We start from the raw sequence: 13,407 nt of genomic DNA on the forward strand, positions 1-13,407 counted from the left end.
TTAATAATAACTAATTGAATATTTGCTTAATAGATTTGATTAAAGTAATGACTTTCTGTAATTTCAGGTGACAACTTGAAAGTTCGCCCTACTGGTCAACACGTGTTTTGTGACTTGGAGAAGGCGTTGGACCGGATCCCTGTGGGTTAGGGTAGGATCCCCACAGGGATCCCTGTGGGGGGTTCTCCGGGAGAGGGAACCCCCCACAGGGTTAGGGGATATTCTATTTAACTGGTTCCTCAGACCTGAACCTGCCAAGTTCTGCCTGGTTCTGTCCAGACCCCAACTCCCTCTCACCCCCTTCGTCCCCACAGGTGAGCTCACCTGTCGCAGCAGCAGGTCGCCCAGGCGGCGGACGGTGAAGTTGTTGGTGCTGCCCTCCTGCAGCCCATCCTTCCTGCGGCTCAGCAGCTGGGACAGGAAGTTGGCGTGCAGCTCCAGCAGCTGGTCCAGGCAGGGGAAGATGGTGTGGACCACACCCGCCTCCAGTAGAACCTCCTCCTGCATCCCTCGCCGGTAAACGCCCTCCATGATCCGCAGCGTCCGGACGTGGTGGAACTCCGTCTGGATCAGCTCTGAGACATGAGACGAGTGGAGACAGAGAGGTGGAGGCAACATGTAAAGTTTGTTGCGTTTATTTGGCTCTGGTCCTGCTCAGTCCGGTGTTTGTGTCTCGGCGGCTCCCCCTGGTGGCCGCGACCTGCGTCGTACCGTAGATGACGTCCTGCTGCTTGATGACGTCTTTGTGCTGCGTCTGCAGGAATTTGGAGTCCACCGCCATGCTCCAGCTGTCGGCCTGGACGCAGCTGCCCTCCGCCTGCAGCTCCTCCAGCAGGGGGCTCCACCACCACTCGCCTGTTACAACACAGCCTGTCGTTATCAGACGCTGCGCCCGCCGCTAGTGGCCCATCAGTAAGCTCAACATACCGTCGTCGGTCAGAGACTCCATGGAGAGAGTTCTGTTGCGGAAGTTCAGCGACTCGGTGGACTGAGACAGAATCCTGCGGAGACCGACTGACTCCTCTGAACCCCTGGGACACAGAGAGACAAGTCCATCTGAAGCTGTAGCTCAGGACTCTGAGCGCATCTCAGGCGATTGATTGGACCGGCAAGATCACACCTGCAGGTCCAATCAATCACCTGCTAGCTTTTAACAACAGTGTCAGGAACAGAACAGGAAGTGGAGGTGCTACTAGTTAGCAATTGGGTGTGCTTCCCAGCAGCCAATCAGACCTTGGTTTTTACTCACCCTGCGATGTTATTGGTGGAGACGCTCTTGGCGAGCGTGAGGCCAGACCGAACCCGCCTGGATCCCAGCAGAGACTGTCGCAGAGTGTCTGAGGGGTAGATAGCTGAACTGGGGCGCTCCTTCATCATCGGAGCTGAGGACGAGCACAGAGCAACAGGATGTAGGATGGGCAGAGGCAGACAGGTGGAGGCAGTCAGGTAGACTCACTTTTGGTCCGCAAAGCGACGTTCTGTAGAGCCGAATTGTTTCTGACTAATGTCAGCTTCTGTTGCTGTGGGACAAAAACAGATGCAGGTGTTCAGACAGTCAGGTGGTCAGACAGTCAGGTGTTCAGACAGTCAGGTGGTCAGACAGTCAGGTGGTCAGACAGTCAGGTGTTCAGACAGTCAGGTGTTCAGACAGTCAGGTGTTCAGACAGTCAGGTGTTCAGACAGTCAGGTGGTCAGACAGTCAGGTGGTCAGACAGTCAGGTGTTCAGACAGTCAGGTGGTCAGACAGTCAGGTGTTACCCTCTGCTTCATCTTGGCGCAGCTCGCCACGCTGTCCCTGCAGCGATTGTGGATGGTGACGTTGCATCCTGGGAAAGAAAGGAGTCTGCTCAGTACCTGCTCTCTGATTGGCTTCACAAGAACCACAGTAGTGATGTCAGACTGATCAGGTGCACCTGTGCATCACTATAGCCAGGTGAGACATTACTGTCACATAGACCTGGTCCATTTCCCTACTTGGAGTTCTGAGACATGGACCCAAACAGAGCTCGGCTCGCTGTAGCCTGACTTCTCCGTCCGTCTCGGTCTGTGAGTGAAACAAATGGGAAGAGCGAAGGAGCGCCACGAAGCTGTTCTCCCTGGACTCCAGCTTGGTTTTTAACACCATCAATCCAAGCAAACTGGGAGGAAACTGGGGACTGGTAGACGGCTTCCAGAGGGACAGGAAGAGGACATGAGCACCGGCTCCAGCTGTCCCCAACTCCACACCATGGCTGTGGCCCCACCCACCCAAATGACACCATCATGGGGATCGGGCGCCTCTCTCTGGAAACCGACTACAGAGTGGAGAACAGAGAACAACCAAGTTGAAGGAGTTGATCGTCGACTTTAGGGCGTGCAAACCACACATTCACCCCATCATTAGAGACGGGGACACATTCAGATTAGAGAATGTGTCAGATTTCAGGTTCCTGGGCAGCTAGGACCTCACTGACGAGAGGGCAGAGCAGACACCGCACTTCCTGATGATTCTCAGGAAGAACCAGGGGAGAGATGAGTTCTGTGGAGTTGGTGTTGAGCCATGGCGACTCGTCGTGGTTCTCCAGCAGGGTGGTGTTGATAGCTCCAGCGGCTATCAACACCACCCACAGACTGACTGGGTCCCCTCTTCCACCTCGGGAGATCAACTGGATCTGCTGCCTCCGGAGAGCCCGCAGCATCACCAAGGACCCGTCACACCGCGAGCACCACCTCTTCCTGCCCCCAGGAGGCGCTTCAAGAACAAACTCTTGTTGTCTTTATTTATTTATCTATTTATTCTTAACATCAGAGTCGTTCTGTGTTTCCTTTAAATGTCGTGCATTAAATTCTGATTCTGAATGTGAAGTCGGTCCTCTCTATGAACACACAGCCCCTTCTATTTTCATAAGGCATGGACTCAACTCACACCTCAGTCCTAATCCTGACCTCTGACCCTAGAACAGTAGTTCTCCTTATGGGTCCCAGGCTTTGGGGCCCATTAAGAGCAGTTTCTGTTCTCACAACAGAAAAATGGGCCTTAAAATGTGAGAAACCAAAACACATTTCAGCAGAAGTATAACAGCTGTGTGTGTATTTCTGTGCAGTAATGACATCATCAGTGGAGAAACTGATGATGTCATTACTGAACAAGAAAATGGCTAAGTGTATACTTGCCTATCGTGCATAGAGAGGACCAACGTCACCAACTCCACCCACAAATGGAGCTTCTTGTGGACCTTGAGGGGCCGGTTAGATTACTGAGGTTCAGCTGAGTTTACCTGGGCAGCTGAGTTTACCTGGGCAGCTGAGCGCCTCCTTGGCCGTGATGCTCTTGTTGCAGGAGGAGCAGAGCGTAGTGGCCGATACGCTGAGAGAGGTGAACAGGTGGCCGCTGCTGGAGCGCGCCTCCCGCTCTCTCGTCTCCTTCAGCCGCTCCTTCTCTTTGATCTGGACAGGAAACCATTGAAATCAGTTCAACCAGTAGAACTAGTGAAACAAGTGATAGCAATAAAACCATTGAAACCCCTAAAACCATTGAAACCCCTAAAACCAGTGAAACCAGTTGAACCAGTGGAACAGCTGAATTACAGGTGAGGGAAGAAAGCAGAGGGTGGAGCTAATACCTGGAGACGAGGGGGGGGGAGGCTGGAAACACCTGAGCTCTCACTGTTCGCTGTTTTGTTCTGAGGGTAACAGGCTCAGAGCGGTACTAGACTGGATCAGAACCGGGTCAGAGCGCTGTGTCACTGTGTCGCTGTGGGAACTTCTGCTTTCCTCTGTCCTGTTTCTCTCAACAGGAAGAGGAACAGGAAGTCCATCTGCATTCATCAGAACCGGCTGCAGGGTTACATCAGAGACGTGTAAAGGCGCCGGGTCCAGACAGCAGCTCAGGTCCCGGTTCTGGTTGTACCTTTGATTCAGGTGGGCGGTTCTTAATCTGGCGCCGCCCACCTGCATGTTCATTAATCGTCTCTAATGCTCAGCTGGATTCCTATTCCCAGGATGCATTTCACCCCAGATGGCTGGAAGAAAACGGTTCTGACTTTGTTAAATTGGTTCTGGCCGAGTCAGACTGGGTCAAGCTGGGTCCATATGGATCATAGTGGGTCTGTCGGAACCGGCTCAGGGCAGAAGCGGCGCTCAGTGACAGTCAGTGATCAGCTGATGGATAAATAAAGGGTTCAGTGATGAAGAGGAAGAAAGGGAGCTCTGTTGGAGAGAGAGGGAGGGCGGGCGAGCGAGCGAGTTGGGTTAGAGCAGAGAGAGAGAGTCAGGTGGTTCCAGGTCATGTGACCACTGAAGTCTGCAAGGAGATAAGGTGATAGTCCAGGTATGACAGTAACAGCCAATCACGTCCCTAAAGCTCCCAGCCAGCAGAGGGAGCCAGCGAGACGCAGCAACTCTGGCTGAGATACTAGCACTGTTAGCATGTTGCTGAGGCACCCAGCAACGATCTTCTTCTCCCACCACAGACCTGATGTTTGACCTTTGACCCTGAAATATTTAACCAACTCCATTTAAGGTGAGATGGTTGTTCCAATGCCATGGATACCAGGTCTCACAGCGCCCCCACAGGCACGGAGGTGAACAGGTTGCTCAGAGGGTTTGGTTGTTTTGACTCAGAAAGAAAAATGTTGCAGTTGAGACGAGAGCAACTTCCTGCGATCCAGGTGAAGCAACCTGCTGCTATCCAGGTGAAGCAACCTGCTGCTATCCAGGTGAAGCAACCTGCTGCTATCCAGGTGAAGCAACCTGCAGGTTTCCTCAGCAGAGTCACTTCAGGTCAGTTCTGCTGCTTCATTAAATGGCTGAGATTATTGATCATAAATCGATCATAAACCCTTCGTACGGCCGTCTCATCACCAGGCTCCGATCGATATTTCAGCCGTGGAGAGAGTGGGAGGCAGAGCTGCTGCAGCCTCCAGGTAACCATGGCAACGGCCAGGATGCTTCGGTGAGGCGTAGGCGTGCGAACACCCTCTGCCTCATCTTCATCGGGATGAAGAACACTTAGGGTCCGCTCCAGCGACCAATCAGAACTCAGCGCCCGAGACTGACGGACCAACCAGAGCTCAGCTCAGGTTCCCAGTGTTCATGAAGCAGAGCTCCCAGTTAAACCAGCGACCCTCTCCCCACCACCATGACACCTCCGCCGTGTTTCACAGCTCAGCCGCACCGACAGGACCGGAAGAAGCCCAACGGTTCTGATCACAAACGTGGAAGTTCTAAAGAACCCTCAAAATCAGAACCAGGACCGGTTCTGGCTCTGGAACAGGTCGGGTTTTCCGTCAGACCCGGGTTGTTTGGGTTTGTGGGTCAGAGGTCAGACCTTCCCATCTCTTCCTGTATGAGACAGTGACACGCGCGCGCCCCGACGCACGCGGCGCGCGCATCTTCCCCTCCCCCTCCCGCTTCCTCCTGCAGGACAAAGCGGCCACGATGCCTCCTTTAAAAAGTCCAACTCACCGAACCGCTTCGGTACCGGCCCACACTTCTCGCACACGCTGTGACCCACGCAAGCGCGCATCCTGTTCACGCGCAGTAGAAGAAACGCGCGTGCTCGTTTGAGTTAGCGGAAAGAAAAAAAATCTGTTTCCCGTTTCTGATCTCCGAACTTTCCTGCTCCGTTTCCCTTTAAAGTGGATCCAGAACCGGGCCCTGACCCGAACCCCGGCCCGCTCACTGAGGCAGCCCGCCGAAGTAACGAAACCAGCGGTTCGGTCCGTGTTTTCCAGATGTGCGCGGTCAGATCGGACCGGGACCAGGAACCGGTCTGCTGGGTTCGGTCTTTCGGTTCCGCTCGACCCATTATAAAGTGTGTATAATTAAAGTGTGGGTGGTCGCGCGCGGCGGGGTTCGGCGGTTCCGGGGTTCGGCTCACCTTCAGGCTGCTCTCCTTCATCCGGTCCTTTTCCCTCCGGCTCTCCAGCAGCCGGGACATCGAGCCGCAGATCGGTTCCGATCGGTTCCGACGGTCCGGGTCAGTCTTTCTCACTCTGAGCAACAAAGTCCGGAGGTTCTGGTCCCGGTCCGGAGCGCTCCGCCGTCTGTGTAGGGGGCGGGGCTTGGCTCTGACAGACAGAGCGTCTCTGTACTTCTGACCAATCAGAGCGCAGCCCGCTGCCGCCGCGCTCGGCTAATCCCGTCGCTGCTCGTAGCTTCAGCCCCGCCCACCGACACATGGAGAAGAGCGCTCGTTTCTGGAGCTGGAGCAGCGCAGTCGACATTTTGGGTGGGGTTAGTCTCTATGACAACGTGTCACCAAGTCACATGACCCACATCAGCCAGCCACAGCGTCACCAGAAGTCACGTGACTGGTGATCAAACGCTCTCCGCACCGGATCGATTTGCTCCGCCCGCCGGCAGAGGCATTGACAACAGACAACCGAGTGACGTGGAAGTGCAGGACCCGACCCCGCCCGCCCCGCAGCGCAGCGGGCAGCGCCGGTGAGCGACTCGAACCTCCACCGGCTCCGCTCAGACACAAAGAAGACGGAGCCGCAGCGGAACCACGACAGAAACAATAACTGATCACCGCAGATCTGGATCGATGACGGCCACTGGCGCTGTCACCATGACAACCCTCCATCACACAAAACGCACAGCAAGCACGGTCGGAGGCGCCGCCTGCCGGCCGCAACGCGAACTGCGGTTCAGCTTTATGATTCACTTTTTATTTTGTATTTACAAAATTTAACATACAATTTAACATACATTCATTGTTGTCCCTATGACTCCAAAGGAAAATTAAATAAAACTTTAACAACCCACTTTGTGAAATTGTTACATTTCAGCACAGCGCCCCCTCCCGTCAGAAAGATCAGTTTTAACAGAAATATTTTCCATCACTTGACTGATTCATTCAGTGATGGTCGGCTTTCATAACTGGATGTCTTGGATAACAATATCCGGTTGGTAGATACTTTACAAAACTAGAGACAGATGATTTCCATAACGGCTGTTAATTTCGTCCCATATTTACTCATATCTGTATTACAATATTCTCTGATTCGCTGTTTCACCTCCACAGGTGAGACATTCTGACGGAACCAATCAGACGCTCTCAAATCTATGACATCATCTGGGCTTAAAGGGGCCGACCCTGTCGGCGTCTCCATGTTCCTGGTTTCAGTCAGAACTCCAGCAGCAGCGTTCTGGACCGTTGACGATGTGAACGGTTTCTGCTGCAGGAATCAAAGCTACAATAAAAATGAATGTGGTGAAAAAACTCAGACATATTGTGCAATTTACATTTCTGGACCCAAATATTAAGTTGCTTGACGCCACCCTGAGAATATTACCTTGTTTTAAGGCACACAAGTTGGATTTATGCAGAGAACTGAGACATCTGAGACAGTCTCAAATTGACAAAAACCTATTAAATTCTTTGAAAATACTCTTTTTTTAAAACCAGTTCTTTAGAACAAAAAACTAAGAAAAACAGAAGAAACTACAGTCACTGAGGGGACCGGCAGAAGGGGCCACTATAGGGACGGCATCCAGCAAACACAGCAAACAAAAAGCCTTTAATGCACCAGACATTAACCTAACCCTACCCTACGGCACACAGAACAGGAACCAGAACCACACCAGAACCGGACCTCAGCACTGCAAGCAGAAAAAAAAAAAAAAACAATAAATGCAACAACCATGAACCGAATACAACAAAAGAAAAACAATGTCAGCTCAAAAACAAATATAAAGAATCAAAAGGGCTGGAAACAAAATAACTAAAAAAAACATAGAAAATACAAGTTAAAATATCAAAACCAAGTGTGGCCCCTGGCCAACCAGCCCCCGATGCCCAAACACCGCTTGCTGGGGCCTGACCGACTCCACAGTCCGAACTAGACTGGAGAACCAGCAGAAACCCGGGGGACAAAGAGCAGCAGAGGTCCAAACATGGGGACACGTCTGAAACGTGTCCGGTTGGGTTCCGGTTGGGTTCCGGTTGGGTTCCAGTTGGGTCCAGAGGTGCTGGACCTCTGGACCCAACCGGTCCAGAGGTTGGGTCCAGAATAAGAAATGTACAACTATCCAGACAGATTTATTCCAGAAGTCAGGTGATGGGTGCAAACATTTAACCACATTTAAGTGTTTATGTTAGGGTATGCATGTATAATTTTGCCCCAAATTCATTCATACAAATATGTGAAAAAATTCAAATTTGCACACCAAAATTTTAAATTAGGATAATTGGGAATTGTTTTGAACATTCCACAAAAGACAGCTTTGGAACTGAAATTAGTTTCAGTTCCAAAGCTGCTGATCACAAAGACCTACAATCACTTGAGATGTTCGACAAAGATCATCTGCAGTGCAGGGAGAGGAAACCAGAGCAGCACCTCTGGACCCAACCGGAACCCAACCGGAAACTCACCAGAACCCAACCCTAACCCAACCGGAACCCAACCAGAACCCAACCGGAACCCAACCGGAACCTCACCAGAACCCAACCGGAACCCAACCGGAACCCAACTGGAACCCAACCAGAACCCAACCGGAACCCAACCGGAACCCAACTGGAACCCAACCGGAACCCAACCCTAACCCAACCGGAACCTCACCAGAACCCAACCCTAACCCAACCAGAACCCAACCCTAACCCAACCGGAACCCAACCGGAACCTCACCAGAACCCAACCGGAACCCAACCGGAACCCAACCAGAACCCAACCGGAACCCAACCGGAACCTCACCAGAACCCAACCCTAACCCAACCGGAACCCAACCAGAACCCAACCGGAACCCAACCGGAACCTCACCAGAACCCAACCCTAACCCAACCGGAACCCAACCAGAACCTCACCAGAACCCAACCGGAACCCAACCGGAACCCAACCAGAACCCAACCGGAACCCAACCGGAACCTCACCAGAACCCAACCCTAACCCAACCGGAACCCAACCAGAACCCAACCGGAACCCAACCGGAACCTCACCAGAACCCAACCGGAACCCAACCGGAACCCAACCGGAACCCAACCAGAACCCAACCGGAACCCAACCGGAACCCAACTGGAACCCAACCGGAACCCAACTGGAACCCAACCGGAACCTCACCAGAACCCAACCGGAACCCAACCCTAACCCAACCGGAACCCAACCGGAACCTCACCAGAACCCAACCGGAACCCAACCAGAACCTCACCAGAACCCAACCGGAACCCAACCAGAACCTCACCAGAACCCAACCGGAACCCAACCAGAACCCAACCCTAACCCAACCAGAACCCAACCCTAACCCAACCGGAACCCAACCGGAACCTCACCAAGCAGTTTCTATGTGTATTTGACAGCACTACGTACATAAAGGAAACACTGAAGTAAAGTCAGTCTGGTTCATTGAATTAAAATTCTTCATCTCATATTTCTCAGCACAACTTCTCCGGTTCCGGTCCGCTGATTCCGCCTCCTGGTTTTACTTTCGGTTCCGAAGTTGACTTATCCGTCGGCTGACTTTTAAATTTTGTGACACGTTCCCTTTAAGAGGACCTCTCCTTTAATTCACCTGTACTGACCTCACCTGGGCTGAACTTCCGCAAAGTATCGCAACAGAAGAAGAAGAAGAAGAAGACGCCGAGCCCAGAACCGGACCCGAACCGGACCAGAACCAAGGTCAGAGCCTTCAGTTTTTTTCTCCGTCAGCAGGTTCGGTATTCGTCCGTGACGTAAGCGGTTCCAGGTGGACCTGAGCCACAGTGACGTCAAACTGCAAACACGTTTCCTGTTTATGTGGACTCGGATGGTTCCGGAGGTCCAAAAGGTTCTGTTTGTTTTTGATGAAATATTCAGAGAAATAAAAACCCATTTGGATCCCACTGGTCCGGATCCAATGAAATGTGATCAGTCATTCTGGTACCGACTGGTTCTGGAGGTTCTAACCAGTTCATTCCGTCCATGGTTCGGTTCCTCAGATCAGAAACTGAGCTGCAAATTAAGAGCGTGAAGGTTCTGCTGGTTTTATCTCAAATAAACCCATTTATCCAAAAATCATCAGAGCTTTAAACCAACATTAGAGAATATAGAGGCAGTGACGTCAGTAACTCGTTACAAAGTAACTCGTTACAAAGTAAAGTAGTGATTACTCATTACTTTCTTCAGTAACAAGTAATCGCGTTGCTATTTAAATTCCAGTAATCTGATTACAGTTACTGATCCAAATCCTTTTGCGTGATTTGTTTTAGGGTTAAGGGTTAAGGGTTAGGGTTATTATTTCCTGTGTGGAGTCACCGCCGTTTCTCAGCAACAGCATCAGCAGCAACATGAGCAATGGAAGGAGATGCACATTTTGGACAAACAGGAACTATTTTCAGTTTCTGTTGCCAGTCCAGTAATTATGAGCAGCTAAGCCTGTTTTTTCTAAATGTAATGAGTCGCAGGTCGTTACTCATTTGGGTTTTGAAATAAGCCCCAGAATTTGAGTGACAACCATTCAGTTCTAGTCAGACTCTCCCTGTCCCATCGTCCCATCAGACGATGCGTCCCGCTGTCTTTCATATCGAGTCAATGTATTTGCTGTGAATGATGTCGAACTTCTCCAGAAAACTTTAAACACGGAGACTAATATGAACGGCGCAATAAACGTGAAAACAGCCACAAATGAACGAGTCAACTAAACGCCGTTATGATCTTTAATATTACAGTAAATGTCACAAATCTGTGCAGCCATCGGAGTTGTGAACCCGCAGGAGTATGGGGCAATTTTCCTACTATAATCCAAGAACACACATGTTCAGTCTGAAAGCAGGATTTTGTGTCTTTTCTTCTCAAAACTTTGAATACATTTGCTTACATTTGTATTTTGAAAGCAGGGCTTCATGTCTGCCTTCTCAAATCTTGTAATACTTGTGCTCAAAACGTCTCCAGCTGACAGTCTCTGTTCAGACTCTGATCGCTAAAGAAACATGGATCTGCCTTTTGACAGAGTCACCTAGCAACCTCTCAACCAATAGAGACGCAATTCAAAGTTTCCGCTCTGGACTTTTGATTTAAAAAATAATAATAAAATGTTCAAATTTTCCTGGCCCTGATGATGACCCGATCAGAACCAGGAGAACCAGATGCCTCTGCATCAGATTGTTACTGTGAGACATTCAGACATGGTCTCACCTGAACAATCCGTCCTCCAGGCGCCAGCTGGTGTCTGATGGACCACTGAGCATCCCACCAGGGTCCAACTGTCCTCTCTCTGTCCTCAGATATGGACGTGTCTCTGAGCGATGAGCCGCTCCTGAAAGCAACCCTGATAGTGAGCGGTGGTGGGACGGACGCAAAGCGAGACAAAGATGAACCTGCGACCACGTTGGAGCCCGGGACGCTGCAGTGGCCGGAGGACAGAGAGAAGGGGACGGGGGGAGGAACAGACGGGGTCATCGCGAAGTCAGACGCGTCCAGCTGGACGGAGAGCGAGCGGGGCCGCCGGATGGAGAGGGCGGAGCTTACGGGTGAGGGGCGGGGCCAGCTGGAGGAGAACCGGCTTCCAGAGAAAGCTGCTCAGGTGTTCAGCCCGGCTGTCACCGTCCTCCCCTCCCCCGCCGCCTCCAGAGACACAGAGGCATCCTGGGAAATGGAATCAGAGAGGAGTCCCTTCCTGAGCCCTCGCCAGGTGGACTACAACCAACATGGCTACCAGTTTGACTTCCCTGAGGACACGCCCCCTTCCACCTGTGAGTTTACCTGAGACCTCTGCTCCAGGTGGGCGGGGCGTAGCCCTCACTGGTCTGTCTCACCTGTGTGTCCAGATAAAGGGAGATGTTCAGGCAGAGATGCACTGAAGCTAGGCGTCTCCTTGATGACATCAGCGCTGCTCTTCCCGTTCCTGGTGTGGGGGGGGTACGTCTTCCTGCCGTTCGACGCCCCCCCGCTGGACGGCGCTCCCCTCAGGCTGGTCTACACTCTGCGCTGCTCTGTGTTCGCCGCCGCTCCCGTTGTCCTCGGTAAGACGTAGTGAAGAGATAACCTGGGACTTACCTGTCTGTCTCTCACCTGTCTCTCACCTGTCTTACCTGTCGCCCTCTCCGCCCCCAAGGTTGGCTAGTCCTGGGCGTCAGCCGGCTCCGCTCCGGATCCACTCAGCCGGTCGTTGATGACGTCGTCAAGGAGGCGGAGCTTCAGGAAGTCTCCGTCCACCGACGCTTCATCTCTGACTCCGCCTCCCTCTTCCTGATCTACTTCCTGGAGCTGGTTGTCATGGCAATGTACCTGACCCAGGAGCAGCTGAAGCTCGTCCCCCTGCTGTCCATCGTCTTTGCCTTCGGCCGGTGAGTATCGCCTTGGCAACTGGTTCAGGATGCTGCCTACCAACCAAAGGTCGATGGTTAACAGTGATTTTGGGCGGTTTGGCAGAAGGTCAAAGGTCAACATTTCTTTGCTCCTCCAGGTTGGCGTACTGGCTGGCGGCGGCGTTCGGCAGCAGCCTCCGCGGTTTCGGCTTCGGCCTTTCCTTCCTGCCCAGCCTCGTCATGATGGCGGCCAACTTCTACTTCTTGTTCACGGTGGAGTCGGCGGGGTCGGTGTTCGGCGCCGCGCCGCCGCCGGACGAGGCGCTGCCTCCGTCCACAGGCAGACAGAGGTTCTGGGGATGATTTTCTCTCAGTATGTTTATGAACTGGAGAAACTGGAAGCTCCGCCCACTTCTTTCAGGTTTTCAGTTCTTTTGTAGGAAGGACACAACTTTCTATTTTGTAAATATGGACTTTCATTGAATCAATTTTTATCAGCCAACTGTGCTCATAGTTTGGGTTTGTATAAAATTCATCAAAGGTTTCACAATAAAAGCATCAATTTACTTCCTGTTATAGCTCAGTTCAGTTTGGTACAGGAAGCCGTTATAATGACCAGCAGGGGGCGACAGTGGAGAGAAAAAAACCCTGCTAACAGCAGAAACGTCCAGCGGGTGCATCCGGAGAAGAAGACGGCTGGAGACGGACAATAGGAGAGTAGTAGAAGAAACCAGCAGGTTCCCAGTGAACTCCAGTAGGTCTATTGGTTTCTGTGCTGCAGTCCAGCTCAACCAGCGCAGAGACCGTTCTGCATCCGGGAGACCCAGCCTCTGGCACCGGCCGGGTCCAACAGCAGCTCAATTTGGTCCAGAAGATTTCCTCTGAATCTGGAGAGGCTTCAGTTTCTTAGTGATAATAAGAATGATTAAAATCTACTTGATAATGAACATGAATGACAGTAAAAGCTCTACATGGTGATACTGGGAGTTTTGATCGGACACCAAGTCAATGTAGGGCAGTATCGCCGATATCAATACCGATACTGTTTTTTATTTGAGCTTCGTTGATCCAAAAGACCTAGGATAGACCGAGGATAAACGTTGTACGTGACGACAAAATGCTTCAGCGCTGACAAACCACAACAAACACTGTAAACAGTTTCAAACTTATTCTTTTTTTTTCAGGTTGAACAATACAAGAATATA

The 13,407-nt window shown here is 51.6% G+C and overlaps 2 protein-coding genes across 3 annotated transcripts in view; one reads left to right on the forward strand and one right to left on the reverse strand.

Annotated features, from left to right (window-relative positions):
* Window positions 1-6,305, reverse strand: part of LOC129380031 (rho guanine nucleotide exchange factor 2-like) — a 14,394-nt gene extending 8,089 nt beyond the window's left edge. For both annotated transcript variants that reach the window (XM_055060998.1, XM_055060997.1), the window contains exons 1-8: window positions 5,861-6,305; window positions 3,276-3,426; window positions 1,759-1,826; window positions 1,457-1,520; window positions 1,250-1,382; window positions 928-1,031; window positions 712-855; window positions 325-575 (exon numbers count right to left, since the gene is read on the reverse strand). In XM_055060998.1, coding sequence (XP_054916973.1) covers window positions 325-575; window positions 712-855; window positions 928-1,031; window positions 1,250-1,382; window positions 1,457-1,520; window positions 1,759-1,826; window positions 3,276-3,426; window positions 5,861-5,920 — 975 coding nt within the window. In that variant the 5' untranslated portion in view covers window positions 5,921-6,305. The remainder of the gene's footprint in view (window positions 1-324; window positions 576-711; window positions 856-927; window positions 1,032-1,249; window positions 1,383-1,456; window positions 1,521-1,758; window positions 1,827-3,275; window positions 3,427-5,860) is intronic.
* A 3,179-nt stretch (window positions 6,306-9,484) lies between these two features.
* LOC129380032 (transmembrane protein 79-like) lies at window positions 9,485-12,768 on the forward strand. The gene is made up of 5 exons (XM_055061000.1): window positions 9,485-9,596; window positions 11,180-11,647; window positions 11,723-11,917; window positions 12,010-12,241; window positions 12,361-12,768. Exons 2-5 carry the CDS (start codon window positions 11,182-11,184, stop codon window positions 12,563-12,565), a joined length of 1,098 nt encoding a protein of 365 aa, XP_054916975.1. The 5' UTR covers window positions 9,485-9,596; window positions 11,180-11,181; the 3' UTR covers window positions 12,566-12,768.
* Window positions 12,769-13,407: the final 639 nt, after the last annotated feature.

The sequence above is a fragment of the Poeciliopsis prolifica genome, unplaced genomic scaffold (assembly GCF_027474105.1).
Source record: "Poeciliopsis prolifica strain line A6 unplaced genomic scaffold, Auburn_PproV2 SCAFFOLD063, whole genome shotgun sequence".
NCBI classification, from domain to species: domain Eukaryota; kingdom Metazoa; phylum Chordata; class Actinopteri; order Cyprinodontiformes; family Poeciliidae; genus Poeciliopsis; species Poeciliopsis prolifica.

Bases quoted from the DNA above. Each gene is read 5' to 3' on its own strand.
- LOC129380032 (XM_055061000.1), top strand. From the start codon at position 11,182: ATGGACGTGTCTCTGAGCGATGAGCCGCTCCTGAAAGCAACCCTGATA. The intron at 11,918-12,009 runs GTAAGACGTAGT...TCCGCCCCCAAG, and splicing joins CGCCGCTCCCGTTGTCCTCG to GTTGGCTAGTCCTGGGCGTC. The intron at 12,242-12,360 runs GTGAGTATCGCC...TTGCTCCTCCAG, and splicing joins ATCGTCTTTGCCTTCGGCCG to GTTGGCGTACTGGCTGGCGG.